This window comes from Athene noctua, chromosome 1 (genome assembly GCF_965140245.1).
Source record: "Athene noctua chromosome 1, bAthNoc1.hap1.1, whole genome shotgun sequence".
Classification (NCBI taxonomy): Eukaryota; Metazoa; Chordata; class Aves; order Strigiformes; family Strigidae; genus Athene; species Athene noctua.
Window position 1 is genome coordinate 30,708,167 of NC_134037.1, and position 15,910 is coordinate 30,724,076.

A 15,910-nucleotide genomic window follows, 5' to 3' on the forward strand; every position below is an offset into this window, starting at 1 on the left:
ATAGTAAGTAGAATGACATCCTACTAATATATATATATATATATATAAAAATGAAAAATACAGATTTTTATCTGATTCTTTCATTCTTTTTTGCCATTCTTATAACCAGGTCCAGAAGTACAATGTAGAAAGTGAACCTAAATATCTTCTGAGATTTGAACTTCAAAATGTGGTCAGCATTATGCCATGGTAGCTTTCCAGGTCCCAAAAGAACTGAAGGAGCAATGTAACTTGATAAGGTATTTCGTTGAGAAGGCTCAGTTCACTTGTGTTTTGTTTAGTAAATTTTATTTTTAAAGAATAATCTGTGAAAAACAGATACAGATCTGAAATTGGATTTTGGAAACCGTGGTGTGGAAATGTTTCTATTTCAAGATCAACTTCTACATAAACTTTAATATCATTATGCCTGCAGAAGCATTACATTCTATGTAACATTCCACAGCCGTTTCTGGTACAGCTTTGCTGATCCAGTGTATTTACTATGATAGAAAGTTCCTATCAGATTAACACACATCATACATGCAGTGTTGTGCTTCAGTACATCCTCACCAGATGAAGAACCAAGGAATAGCTATTAACTTATGTGATTGTTGGGACTAAATAATGAGTGCAGTAAGTAAACTGGAAAGCAAGGAAAGAATTTTTATGGGTGTCTTCTGCCAAAAGCTTCTGAAGATGAGAATGTGAAATAACTAGAAAGAAAAGACAGAAGACAAGTCAGAGGACAGACAGATTTCCAGAACCCCTGAAGAAATGTTAGGGAAGCAAAAGAGGTTTTTTTTCAGAATGGGAACGTCTGCTTAAATACAAGGCTAGACCTCGCCAATTCAAATCAGTCTGGAGCAAAGAAAAATAGTCCCATGATCTGGGTCACCTAAAAAATGTGTAAGTGAGGGAAAGAAGCAAATCCACCCACCAATCACAGACTGAAACAAGGGAATGCATTTATCATGTTTCCTTAGATTATTTATTTCCTCTTGCTACCTGAGTATAAATTAAATTCTTTGGAATCCCACAAAAAGTTTTAGCACATCAGGTGCTACATTTCAAGTACAATTCTCTGTAGGGGAAGAGTGGAAGATCCATCAGTAGGCAACTAGCACGTTTCTGTTCACACCTTCTAGTTCTGCAAGTTGACAGAGACATTGACTGAATCTTGTTTTCACTCCACTGATGACGAAACAATTTCACTCAAATTCCTACACATAGATCAAAATATTGTGACAAAATAAGAACATCAGGAATCACTGATAATGTGGGTGTGGGGTATGAAACAAGGGTTATCTTTAATAACAAAGGGTGATAGTGGCAACAGTAACAAAAACAGAGAGCAAATCTAAAATCCATCTTCTGCCATTCCACAAGCTATTTTTTTCTACATCCACTGCCATTTCTAATTTTAGGATGGGTCTTCTCTTCCTCTGTTTTAACCACTATTTGTCAGTCTATGAATTCCCATTCTTTCTGGTTTTAACCGACTCTTTCTGTTCCTCTCTTCATGGTCATCTTCCTAATCCTTGATAACATCAGATTTCTGAAAAAAGTCCAGTTTAAGCTCTTAATTCTCTGGCTCCTTTACTCTTTTTTTCTTCATTTGCCATTCAACTCTGAATCAACCCATTAACTATCAAAACAGATATACGAGCTCCTTTTTATTTCACTGTGGCCTGACACTCTTGGCTTTCTATTAATCATTCCATCTTCAAGCCACCATTTGACTTCTTTATTCACTATAATTCTTGTAAACTTTATTCAGGAGCAGAATTCCTGATGTATAGATTATTTTATAATCCCTCCTGTCTTTTTATTTATGCACATTAAGATACTAATTCCTGACTCTCAGATTCTACAGCTTCAGTCCTTTGGCGTTCTTTCTACCAGTGCTCATCACTCTAAGTTTTAAATCAGACTCAGATTGTTCTGGTTTATCAACCCTTCAGCTACTGAATAGTCTGGGAGAAATCCCATAGCCAGGCTGAACAAAAAATTTTCCTCCTTCCTCAGTTCTCCTGCTCCCTGTCCATTCCTACTTTCCTGCACATTATATAGTCCTATTACAGTTGCACAGTTGCTCTTCTCAATTTTGTCTTCTCTTTTTTTTCACCAACAGGTCTGTTCACTTAAATTGAAAAAACTACTGTTTTTTAAAAGCTTGTTAATATTATTTCATTAGTATCATCTTTGCACCATCCCGAATGCACACTGACAATAAAATGTGATCACCATGTACTATACAAAGGAGGAAAAAAAATCCCAAAGCATTAAAAACATTTTTAAATATATTTACTAATTTCAAGATTCTTAGCCATTCACTGTATGCATTTACACAGCATCACTACAGAAGGGTGTTCCTTCTAAATAAAATACCCCAGGCATTTATTCCTTTCGCTATCCAATTCTTCAGTTTCTAACTCATAATGTTTCATGGCAATGAAGTATCGGATAAAAGTTTCACCTAATGCTTCCTTAATACACGAATCTTTCTCAAGTGCCACAAGAGCATCTTCTAGTTTCAGAGGCACTGTCGAATGTTTCAGATCAGCAGTGTGATTTTCTTCTTGGAGCATATCATCATACCTAAGTCCTCTCTTTACTCCATCTAGACCCGCAGCAATAGTAGCAGCAAGCACCAGGTAGGGGTTTGCTGTAGCAGAACTTAATTTATTCTCTATGTGAGTGCCTTTTCCACCATGACATTTGACGTTAAAGGCACAGCTGTTATCATTATATGCCCATTTTGCATTTACAGTCTCTTTTGATTCTTTACTGTATTTAGAATAAGGCTTACGGCAGCTGGTGGTAGGAGCCATCAAGCAGCTGATAGCTGCTGTGTGCGCCAAGAGACCTGATAACCAATTTTTCCCAATATCTGAGAGCTCCTCAACTCCATAACCAGCAGAAAACAGATTCTTCTGGCCATTCAAATCCCACAGGCTGTGTGACAGAGCCCCTGAATTGTAGAATCCTGATTCTGAGAAAAAGCTAGCCACATAGTTATACTTCTTAGCCACTTCTTTAATGCCTGTTCTAAATGTGAAGGCACTGTCAGCAGCATCTATGCCAAACGCTGGATGAAAAGTGATCTCCATTTGCCCAGGCCCACTGGAAGAAGAAAAGCTTTCAATGTTGGCACCAGCATAATACATTCCTTCTATGAGCTCCTGAATGAAAGTCTGGTCATGGTTATTTAGTATTGTGGCTGCAGGGAAGGATATTGTCTTTGAATTTACAACTTCAGTAATGCCATAAATACAAAATTCGTAAGTGAAGGCAGAGTGCAGAGAAAAGCCATTGTCCTGAAGCTGGCTCAGCTGTTTCTTGGCAATGTGCCTCGGTGAGGTCATTAGTGGGTTGCCCATCACAGTGAAGGAATCACATATCACTCTTGCAGTCTGCTCAGTCCAGGGTAGTATTCGAAATGTTGATAAATCAGGGTTCAGGATTATGTCACAATTAAAATTGGTTGCATTTATGTAATCTAATTCATTATCTTTAGGATTCAGCGTCAGTTCAAGGTAACTTCTGGGCATGGCAACACCATTAATTGCTTTCTCCTAAACACAGAGCAGAATGACAGATTACCAAATGAAAAAAGAACTCAACAGTATTTTTATATATGTAAAATATATAAAACTCATATTCTCCGTAACAATAGTATTTTTCCTAAAAGAACACTAAAATGCAGTGATTGCTAAAGTGGAGGGCAACAGCCAGTTACTGTGTCATTGTGAAGAACAACTTTCTACAAGATTGGTATGAAAACCCTGGCATCAAGTATCCCAATGACCATTTTTTAAGTTTCCATAAAGAAATTAAAAAATGTTCAACACTTATCTTGCATGGTCTTTATACAACTATGGGCATCAGCAATTAGGTGCAAAGTCTGTAAGTCAGACTTCTATCTATAGTTACTCTATTAGGCTACCATATCCTCTGAGCATTTCCTTTACATAGATCCAAGTGACCACACAAGACTCATGACAACACAAATTCAGGCTGTGACTTCTCTTTAAATGCCATAACACATACCTCACTGTTTTTCAGATGCTAAGTTTAACTGAAGATTCTCACTTTCTGAATTTAATAAATTTAGGGGTAAAATGCAGGGAAGCACTTCCAAGTGAGAAATTATTCTAGTGTTTCAGTATTACCCTTCTAGGTAGCCAACAGGATAAACACATTATTATACTTTCTTCTCCATTTGAACAGAGAGCTTCAGCTTACACAAATGAAATGTTGCTAGGACCCCAAGAAAGGATCATCTACCTTCAAACAACCACCTTTACATCTTACCTTATATTCAAACATTTAGTTGATGAAAACTGCAAATATGCCAAGTTCTATCAAGTGATATCTGGTTCATGTTTACATCTTACCTTTATTCTTTCAAGGGGAAGTATTACCATCTGAGTGAGCAGAGGAGACAGAACAAATCTATAAAGGGGCAAACTCAGAGCTGAAAAAACAAAATTTTCCTATCCATCTGGAAAATTGTTGAAATACTTCAAACTGCCTATTGTGGCCTCTCTCAAAATAAATATACACGGTCTGCCTTTTCTTAAGTAGGTGGCAGTCCAGCGGTAACAATTCTCCCTGTGTGACACCCATAGCCAAAACTGCTGTATTGTGTTTGTGTGGCAAGGTTTTGGTAGCAGGGGAACTACAGGGGCAGCTTCTGTGAGAAGCTGCTGGAAGCTTCCCCAGTGTCCAACAGAGCCAATGCCAGCCGGCTCCAGGATGGACCCACTGCTGGCCAGGGCTGAAGGGAAAATAACTGTGGGAGAGCAATTGCAGCCAGAGAGAAGAGTGAGAATACGTGAGAGCAACAGCCCTGCAGACACGCAGGTCAGTGAAGGAGGAGGGGCAGGAGGTGCTGCAGGCACCGGGGCAGAGATTCCCCTGCAGGCCGTGGTGCAGCCCATGGTGAGGCAGCTGTGCCCTGCGCCCGTGGGGGGCAATGGGGGGGCAGAGACCCACCTGCAGCCCGGGGAGGACCCCACGCTGGAGCAGGGGGATGCCCAAAGGAGGCTGTGACCCCGTGGGAAGCCCACGCTGGAGCAGGCTCCTGGCAGGACCTGTGGCCCCATGGAGAGAGGAGCCCACTCTGGAGCAGGTTTTCTGTCAGGACTTGTGACCCCGTGGGGGACCCACGCTGGAGCAGTCTGTTCCTGAAGGACTGCACCCCGTGGGAGGGACCCACGCTGGAGCAGTTCATGAACTGCAGCCTGTGGGAGAGACCCACGTTAGAGAAGTTCATGAAGGGCTGTGTCACATGGGAGGGACCCCACACTGGAGGAAGAGTGTGAGAGTCCTTCCCCTGAGGAGGAAGAAGCAGCAGAGACAATGGGTGATGAACTGACCACAAGCCCTATTTCCCTGACCCCCTGCACCACTGGTGGGGAGGAAGTAGAGAATTCAGGAGTGAAGATAAGCCCAGGAAGAAGGGATGGGTGAGGGAAGGTACTTAAGACTTGTTTTATTTCTCATTATCCTACTCTGATTTGATTGGCAATAAATTAAGTTACTTTTCCCGAGTTGAGTCTGGTTTGCCCATGATGCTAATTGGTGAGGGATCTCTCCCTGTCCTTATCATGAGCCTTTTGTTATATTTTCTCTTCCCCGTCCAGCTGAGGAGTGGAGTGATAGAGTGACTTTGGTGGGCATAGGGTGTCCAGCCAGGGTCAACCCACCACAGCTGCACAGTATGGTGAATACTGCTCCAAGATGTTCTAAGCTGTCCGTTTGACACTGGAGAGGTGTTGAAGGAGATTACCTCCTCCAACCCCACTACCCCAAAAAAAAAAAAGAAATTGCTCTCAGTTGCTCTGTGTGATACATATGTATGTGTGTGTGTGTGCAGATACACATTTTTTTAGTGTCTAGAAATTTGGACTGTCATGCAAAGCTCAATTTGTTCAGATGGTAAGGTAAACACAAAAGCTGTCTTTGAACAAGCTGATCTAGATATCTGCAATTTGACACAGCAACTGAAAGAGAAGTTGCAGTTAACCTACTGCCCCTCACAAGAATTAAACTGACTGAGAGTTTATTTTTATAAAATCCAAATGACATCAGAGAGAGCAAATTGTATTTAGATGATACAGTTTCAGTTTAGCAATATCTAAAAGGGAAATCGTGAAAACACGCTTAGGCTTCAGAAGGAATTTGTAACAAAAGTGCTCTACCTCTTTTTATGTTCATATATTTTTTTGTGATCATCAATAAAGCTTAAAATATTCATAGTGATATGTGAATGAAAGTATAATGCACATTAAGTATCACAGAAGCAATATACTGGAAAGGCTGATCTGTCAAGGATACACACAGTGAGGATTGCTTCCTAATTTGGTTCTTATTTCCTGAATTGTTAAATAGGGCAAATATTTCTATTAAGTAATCATGCAACCCAATGGTATTTCCTTATATGATTGATCACTATAAAATTTCTCATAGCTGAAGTGATTTTCATTCAGTCATTTTCTTTCTTTCAGTGTTTACTCCTTTCTTTTTGCAATTTGATGATGTTCAATAAAACAAAATCTTTATAATGCATTGAACCTGAAAAGATAATTCTGTGGGAAGAGCTTATTAGAAGCTCAAAGAACTGAAATTACTGGCCTTATTTAATTAGATTACGATTTGAAAGAACAGATGATTGCAGTGATGAAAAATGTTCAGATCCTTTGGGAACATTAAGAAGTGGAGTGAACAGATAATTTGTTCTAAGTTTGAGTTTCTGTCTGCACTATGAAAAAAAATTAAGGACAGGGCCATGAAAACACATAAAAATACAGCTAGAAACCAAAGAACTTACGTGGAAAAAGCGAGAAGGAACATTCTTTGATCTTGACACACCATGGAGGTCTATTGATTCAAATCTGACAAACTGTACGTTGTCCCTGGCCATCTGCTGCTTAATAAATTCAATATGAGAGAACAGGTGAAGGAGAGTTGGACCTCCGAGGCCGTTTACATCAGGCTCTCTGCTGGATGCTATAAGTGAAGAGGAATGTTCATGTCAAACAAAATAATGAATGCTGGAATACAGGCTGTTCTTCTAAAAATGCAACAGTGGGAAACTATGTGGGAAACTCCCACAACATTGGGTGTAAAAACAAAAATAAGAAGATCTGTGTGACAAAACATTTTTTTAAATAAACACATCTTATTTTTCTCTGAGGACCTGAATAAATCCTGTCTTTTTTTTTGAATGGTCTATAACTTAAACTTTTTTTCAAGTTGATAAGAGAACACAGGGGAATCATGCAGTACAGTCCAGAATTTCTGAAGGATACCTCAGCTGGTTTGTTGGGTGCACAAATAGCAGCTGGTTACCTATTTCCCACTAAAAGCTGATAGAATTCAGATGCTGTATTTCCTCAATGCCTTTGAAAAGTGCATGGATACAGAAATATGATAAAAAGGAAAATTATCTTCTAAACCTATTTCAAGACCTACTAAGAAGGACTGCAGTCTTCTCCACCACAGGCAATAGACCGTTAAGAGAAGTTTATTCATTTATGCATTTGCTGTTTTGGAGTTGTCTTCTTAACTGTCTTACCACAGCTGTATAAGCTTCTTGACATGAAAGCAGTTAACATCTGAGTATAACTTCTGTAATGGAGCAGAGAGCTGGGCACAGTAACTTCCTTTCACAAACCTCTCAATCTCTCAACCTGCTTTTTTTTGAGTATCTATGTATTGTTATTATTCAAGTTAAACTTTATAAGGTATTAATTTACATTTAGTAAAATAAACTAACTACAACAAGGGTAAAAATTTATATTAAGATATGAAAAAATGTGGAAAAAAAAAAAGTGTTTCTAAATTTCTGAAAGTCCTCCATTCTTCCTAAGGATATGATCAGATGAATTTTTGCAGATCTTTCAGATCCACAGTAGATCACCAACAGCAACCATTTACTACCACCCTTCAAGTGAAAATTAAAAGCTTCATGCTGAGGCACTACAAAGGCTGGTGGGAGCACTCCCAATCTCTTGGGTACTAAACTACCCAGACTACAGTAGATATCTTTTAGCAGGCAGGCAAAAACACACATTTTTGACCTCTCCTTTGGGGCAAGTCAGACTGCCAGCTACAAGGCTGTAAGGAGGCTCTCCAGATAGCCCAGCACAAGGCTGTCTGATTACTCCTTGAGAAGGCAGAAGACTCATCCACAGTCATAAACTTCTTGGAGCCTCTGGATACTACTGGAGTATCCTCCAGCTTCAGATGGCAAAGAGGTGACAAGGATACTTTAGGTCATAAAGTAAGAAGAGATTAAGTAGTAACAGTGCTCCCTGAGGAATGACAGGTGAAAGCACAGGACAAGATTTTAAGTAAACACGAGTTTGTAGGAAAACAGTAAAAACCAAAAAGGTAGAAGCAAGAAAAAAATAATTTTGTCACATGTACTTCTTGTGACATCTTTCCCTTTGGTCTTCTTCAGCTGTAAAATGCTTATGGAATTAGCTTTTTTCCACTGCCTCCTATAAACACTAGGAGACTATGTCCTTTAAAAGATGTAAATTAAAAAAGGAAATCCTGTTTAAATATTTTGTGTAACATTCACACTGTTACAGATGGTGACAAAATAGTGAGCAGGGAGGATATATAAACTGGCCTTGTCTTGTGTGTGTCATCCAAGTAATAGTTATTTGAATACCACTTCAGAAGTCCTGTAACATTGTTTTACAACATTCATATTTACTGATGTTTAACAGATTTGACCTCTTTATGAACCTGATCATCAATTAGAAGTTTATTACCAGCTAATAACTGTGGTTATTTATTAGATTGACAGAATTTTAAAAGATTCTGAAAATCTTTCTACAGATTAAAGCAAGTAGTGTTTTCTTCAACTCCAGCCATCTGCTTTTGTAAAAGAAGTGCTCAAACAATTACTCTACACGTGTTAATTTCCTGTGCAAAGATGGTAGACAGGGAATGTCACACCGAGATTTTTATGTCTTGATATTATTCAGAATAAAGTTTGACTGGCAACCATTGACATCAGAATATTGCCAACTTTTGATGTAAATTTTGCAAGTATTTTTTATAATGTCCTCAAATGTTGCCCGGTAAGTTTACATCTACTGAACAAACATTTTTCAGGTAAAAACATAATTCATAAAAAACAACTCTAACTCTGACCCAAGTAACTCTTTAAGTCATTATTCATAAGAGACATAAATGATATAAAATCATTATCTAAGAAAAACACAAATGTGATGTGCATTTATATTAATGATGTATGAATTAATTTAAAAAATAAAGCTACAAATATCCTTAATTTAAACATCTACCAATGGTAGGTAATTTTCCAAATTTTATATATCCGTTGTCTTCAGGCTAAAGTTATTTGAATAAATGCATAACTACATAATTAAATTATACCAAATAATAAAAATAAACAGAAAAATCCTATAAAATAATGTTTTAAAGAACATTAAGCAAGTAAAAATTATTAACTGAAGAAACAAGAATTTGTCTTCTCCAGTTGGAGTTATGATTAATGATAGATCATTTTAAATTATGAGCCTAAAATTTTTATATTAGTCTAGTATTTATTGGTCTAGAATTAGTCTAAAATTAGGCTATATACCAGTCTAGACAGCCCTCTAGTGAAAACACAGATACTTACTAATATACAATAGCCTTTATCCAAAATCTGTTAGAATCAACAGAAACACTCACAGCTTTCACATACTTTTTAGGGGCAGTTAATCTTTTAAACAATTTGCAGATTATCTTTCCCATTGAAAAAATAAGTTTATGTAAATGGTATAACAGATAAAAAATACCATCATGACTTAATATCTCTGACTGACTTTGGAAATATGAAAGGGGATTTGTTTTTTAAATAATATTTAGTGAATAACTGCTGAGAATACTTACTTTTCTCCAGCACAGGTCCCAAAATATATTTTCTTGGAAGCCACTGAATAAACCTGATCTCCTTCTATGGCAGGACAACCTGCTTATTGGATGAGGGAAAGGCTGTGGATGTTGTTTACCTTGACTTTAGTAAGGCCTTTGACACCATTTCCCACAGCATTCTCCTGGCAAAACTGGCTGCTCGTGTCTTGGATGGGCACACACTTCGCTGGGTAAAAAACTGTCTGGATGGCCGGGCCCAGAGAGTTGTGGTGAACGGAGTTAAATCCAGCTGGCGGCCGGTCACGAGTGGTGTCCCCCAGGGCTCGGTGTTGGGGCCACTCCTGTTTAACATCTTTATTGATGATCTAGACGAGGGGATCGAGTGCACCCTCAGTCAGTTTGCAGATGACACCCAGTTGGGTGGGAGTGTTGATCTGCTCGAGGGCAGGTAGGCTCTGCAGAGAGACCTGGACAGGCTGGAGCCATGGGCTGAGGCCAACTGGAGGAGTTTCAATAAGGCCAAATGCCGGGGGCTGCCCTTGGGCCACAACAACCCCCAGCAGCGCTACAGGCTTGGGGAGGAGTGGCTGGAGAGCTGCCAGTCAGAGAGGGACCTGGGGGTGTTGATTGACAGCCGGCTGAACAGGAGCCAGCAGTGTGCCCAGGTGGCCAAGAAGGCCAATGGCATCCTGGCTTGTGTCAGCAATAGCGTGGCCAGCAGGGACAGGGAAGGGATCTGACCCCTGTACTCGGCACTGCTGAGGCCGCCCCTCGATTCCTGTGTTCAGTTTTGGGCCTCTCACTCCAAAAAGGACATGGAATGACTCGAGCGTGTCCAGAGAAGGGCAACGAAGCTGGTGCAGGGTCTGGAGCACAGGTCGTACGAGGAGCGGCTGAGGGAACTGGGGGTGTTTAGTCTGGAGAAGAGGAGGCTGAGGGGAGACCTCATCGCCCTCTACAGCTACCTGAAAGGAGGCTGCAGAGAGCTGGGGATGAGTCTCTTTAACCAAGTAACAAGCGATAGAACAAGAGGGAATGGCCTCAAGTTGCGCCATGGAAAGTTTAGGCTGGATATTAGGAAGCATTTCTTTACAGAACGGGTTGTTAGGCGTTGGAATGGGCTGCCCAGGGAGGTGGTGGAGTCCCCATCCCTGGAGGTGTTCAAGAGTCGGGTTGTCATAGCGCTGAGGGATCTGGTGTAGTTGGGAACTGTCAGTGCTAGGTTAATGTTTTCACTAGATGATTTTCAAGGTCCTTTCCAACCTAGTTGATTCTGTGATTCTGTAAATCACTGGCAAACTAAGTACCTGAAGCCAATGATGACTAAATTTTGGAAAGGTATAGTAGAGAACTGAGTACTCTGTCTTTTCCCAATTTGTAGTCATTATCCAGAGCATTAGTTACTGGAGATAAGGTAGCTAATAAATAAGTATTAGACTGCTCTAGCAAATGTACATACATAGTCTACAAGTTTTACATTCTTATGAGGGAGGATTGTGTTTCTGACTGTAACTGCTTCCCTAGCTCTCTGGGCCTCGCTATGTGGCATCTATTTTCATTTCAGAAAATCTGCTTCTATGGAAACACATATGTAAATTTCACAAAAGCTTAGATTTTGATTCAGATTTTCGGTTTAAAAATCAAAGACTGGATGTCTTAAAGAATGGAAATAAAGTACACGCAAATCCTTAGATATCTATATCAAATCAGTAGTACACAGAAAAGCACTTAATGTTTGGTTTTCTATGGTTTTATCTTAATTTCTCATTTAAATTACTACTGAGAAACAATTAGTATTACTCATGTTTCTTTTTTAATTAGTCCAAAATATCTACAAATATAAACTAATTATCTTAACGTATTTAAAAATATTAATAACAAAAAACTGAAAGTATTACCCAAAAAATCTACAAATCATACAAATTATATTATTATTTCTAGCATAAGAATGATACCATTCTTAGATTATTAATATTGAAATCGTTCAAATTGCTGAGAGCAGCTGACATCAGGCTAGGGGAAATAGCTAATATCAGCTTCATCTTCTCAGCAACAGAAAAGTGCCATAACAGAAGAAATTGCACGTGTCCCAGATCAATCTGTCATTATCTGCTTGTTCAAAGAAATCCTTTCCCATGGTCCCTTATTAAATCACACCACATGTAAAGCAATCAATTTCTCAGCTCTGTAAGAGATGACTTTCAAACTGATGAAACAAAAAGAACATGTTACATGTTTCCAGAGGACTTGAAAATGACAGGAACAGGCTGACCTAACAAATGTAGTAATATTGGAAACTCTTCATTGAGAAACACAACAACCGATGTAACGTAAGGCAACAAGAGCAGACACCAGCGGGTAGTCTCCAGATACAAATCATGCACCAGAAAAGGAGACATGTTTCCGTCAGTCTTCTCCCAGTGTCCTCCTCCCACTGCCTCTCCAGCAGCACCAGCTGTGCCAGATGTGCTCCCTCCTGATACAGCCTGCTGCAGCCACACAGCTGGTGTGCACCCTCCTCCTGCCCCATGAGGTGGAGTCTGGGTATGCCTGACTCACATGCAGATCCGAGCACAGGTCCCTGTGCTCTGTGGCACACTGTGGCACCTGCTACTGTCTCAGAGAGGTAGGGAAACAAAAACCCTGGCAAGCGTAAGAATTGCTATGCCAGTCAAGGCAGCGTTTCGTCACTCTAGAGCTGTCTTTGGCAGCAGCTATTAACAGGAAAGGCAAGGTGTTTTTTGCAAAATAACTCATCTAAAGAGAATGGGTTTTGCAGTTCCTCACTAAAAAGGTAGTCTTGTCGTTAGGAGCAGGAGGGTTAATATCCAAATTTGTCTTAATTTCTTCTTTATCCTATCCTGAAAATCTACATGAATATTGATCCCATTTATAAAAACAGATACCTTGTGCTGATGATATCCACTAGCAATGAGTCCCATAGGGCAACAACACATCTACACTCTTGTAAATCCTATGGAAACTCCTGTCAGTACTAATTTAAATACATCTGTTCTTTACAAGACCCTGGTTTGTGTATTTGTGTCTTTGTCTACCTGGTTTGTACAGCATGTTACTTAATGTTCTCATGCTTGTCTTCAAACATTAACAGCCTCTGCTTCTCAAGGCTCATATGACAGCTTTTCCTATGCTAGACACCATTCTTATTGCTAGTATTTAAAGGCTCTCTTTTCTTTCCCATCTGTTTTTAACATGGTAAATAGACATGAGTACTGGGTTACATTTCAATAGTACTATTGATGTGAATAGCGCTGATAAGCATTTTATGTTGAAGGCATTATGTATTTTACATTACATTTCTTTTTCATCAAAAAAATATTTTGCTGAAAATGTTTACTGATAGATCAGTAAAGTATTTGATTTCTGCAGTAAAGTACATAAAAAGTTGTTTCTTACCTCTTATTTTTGCTCCCCCACAAAACCCCTAACAGGGGAATAAATATGTAAGCATACCAGAAACTTATCAAAGCATGAGAGACAGTAAAAATATTTCCCTGATCTGTTTGATATTGATATTTTCAATGCTTTTTCCATCCGTTTCTTTGTCTCTTGATAGTCTGCTTTATTTTTTAATCTTAACTGTGAAGTAGATTTTTTTACTGATATGCCCATGGAGAAGCTTAGCTCTTTTTTGTGAGTTTTATACCTAATTTAGAGACTAATGAACAGCTTCAATCATCCATGAATTATTCCTTCCAAACTGTATGACAACATGACACAGCTTCTCAGAGGAGCTACATCATCAAGAACTGAATACAAAATAAGATTTTATTTCTCAATAGATGAAAGATAAAATAAATCACCCATATTTTTCTATTTTCCAGGGTGTTTTATAAAAATAGTTCTTCTGTATTGAATAAGAAAATTATCACAGTTTTATAGAAAGGTTAGAAAATATTCCTCCTGGGTAAGAGGATTTTAAAACAAAGTATTCAGGAGTCTGAAAAAAAAATAAGGTGAGTAATACCCACTGGAACCACCTAAATATGATGGATCAAGAGTAACATGCTTTTCTTTAAACTCAAACAGAAAGTTTGGATTTAAGAAAGAAATCATTGAACAAAGTTGCATGAACTGAGGTGTAAACTATTGCAAACCAGGTAGACCATTCTGGTCTGAAAATGTTGAACCTAATTAAAAAACAAACTAACAAACAAACAAAAAAAAAAAGTGAGAATGAGGAAGAATGCCACATTAAATGGGAAGCAAGGTTATTTAGGGAAGAGAAGATTTTGCACAGTGTTGAAGGTAAAGACTAAAATTTTCTTGAATATGTTGCAGAGGAGAAGCGGCTGACAGAAATTAAGCAGAGAATGCATTTCACTTACATTAGTTCTAAACTAATAATTTTGTCAACCTTTCAATATTACTAGAAGGAAAATAAGCATCTCCAATGGGTGGGAAGAATTACTGTTTGAATACATGTCTTTCTCTCACAAAATCACAGGACAACTAGCTTTCTACAGGCACCAGAGACAGATGAGTCTTACAAAATAGATTAGAAAGATAGGCTGGAAGTGCTGTCTGAACATTTTTGTTTTGTATAGATTGACAGGAAAAATGGAAAATTGTACAGTCACAGAGCAGGAAGATTTCAGCTATTGGTATGGAAGATAAAGGATTTAAGAGTTTTGGTTCGCTTTAAAGAAAAATAGCTGCTCTTAGAGCTTCTGTGGTTTAAAAAATAGCAAGTTGTATATAGCTCACTTCGGAGGGAAAAGGAAACAGTCAGAAAATATGATGGTTTCTTCAAGAGAAAATAAGGGCAATCAAGAAGGTTTAGAAAGGAGCTGAGCTTCAGCCCTGCTATGTTCAACTTGAGTTCAAAATGTAGAAGAAGAAACATTAGAAAAAAATTCTTGAACTGCAGGTAGGGCATGAGGAAGGTCCATGAAGAAACAGTATGGCTTTGTTTTTTCACTTTAGGAGAGATGCAAGAACAGCACAGATTATGTAAAATACAAAGCAGAGAAAAGTAGCAAGTGAAAAACACAGTCCTAAGTAATCCTCACAGTAAGATGTGGTGATTCTGTGGAGGCAGTGAATATGAAGTACCTGGAGCAGCAATTTACATACCTCTCCTGTGTCCACTTATATCTCCTGATTGTCCACTTACAGCTCCAGAAGAGTATCCATTTCTATTTCCTCACCACTGACTTGACTTACTGCTCAGACTTAGTGGGGACAAATGTGCCTCCAAGTGAGCACAGAGCACAGTGAAACCACAGGGAGAGTTCAAATTTTGTTAAAAGTGAATGGACAAACCTTTTAATTTCAATGGAGCAAAAACCCTAGGCTAATTTTTTGTTGAAGACTTCTTTTCATAACTCTGCCTCTAAATAGTAGGAATCATAATTTGTGACTGCCTTATTACTAAAAATAAGAGCTTTAAGTAAGAGTAACAACATGAGGTTATTCATTGTAATAGAAAAGAGAATTGTAGGACTAATGAAATATGTTGAAGTCTTAAATATGAAATATAGCCTGTTAGTAGCTAGTAGCTACTTGATATGCTTTTCTTTAAAACAATAACTTAGCAAAAGAACTTAGTCTTTGGGGTCAGCACCTGCATAACATTTCATGTGATTCTTGGAGTGTTCAAACCTTTTTTTTTTCTGTGCATTTGAAATTTTCAACAGTCACTAAGTAGCTACTGATTCCAGCTATAGATAAAACATATTTTCTTTCTTCAGAAATTTCCTTCTCCCTCCAGCAGTTTCTGATACTGTGCTGGTCATGTTTACATGGCTTCTCTTGATATATACTCAAGAAGATGAGCTCTGTTGGGATGACCTGCTCAGCTTTCTGGGGGCCCAGCTCTGCAGCCTGCACTCAAGTAGCTTTTAACAAACATTTTTTTTATCCCAGCTACAGGCCAAGACATACAAAGGGAATTTGAAGCCTCAGGTCACAGCTTGATTCCAGTGTGCTGCCCACCTAGAGCTACCTGGAGGTGCTGTTGTCTCACAAGGTTCAGAAGAGAGATTGCTCCTAAGCCTGTGTGGTG

At 38.7% G+C, this 15,910-nt stretch overlaps 1 protein-coding gene across 2 annotated transcripts in view; it reads right to left on the minus strand.

Moving 5' to 3' along the window:
* Nucleotides 1-2,357: 2,357 nt before the first annotated feature.
* LGSN (lengsin, lens protein with glutamine synthetase domain) overlaps nucleotides 2,358-15,910 on the minus strand; it is a 70,514-nt gene continuing 56,961 nt past the window's right edge. For both annotated transcript variants that reach the window (XM_074922532.1, XM_074922541.1), the window contains exons 3-4: nucleotides 6,818-6,996; nucleotides 2,358-3,557 (exon numbers count right to left, since the gene is read on the minus strand). In XM_074922532.1, coding sequence (XP_074778633.1) covers nucleotides 2,358-3,557; nucleotides 6,818-6,996 — 1,379 coding nt within the window. The remainder of the gene's footprint in view (nucleotides 3,558-6,817; nucleotides 6,997-15,910) is intronic.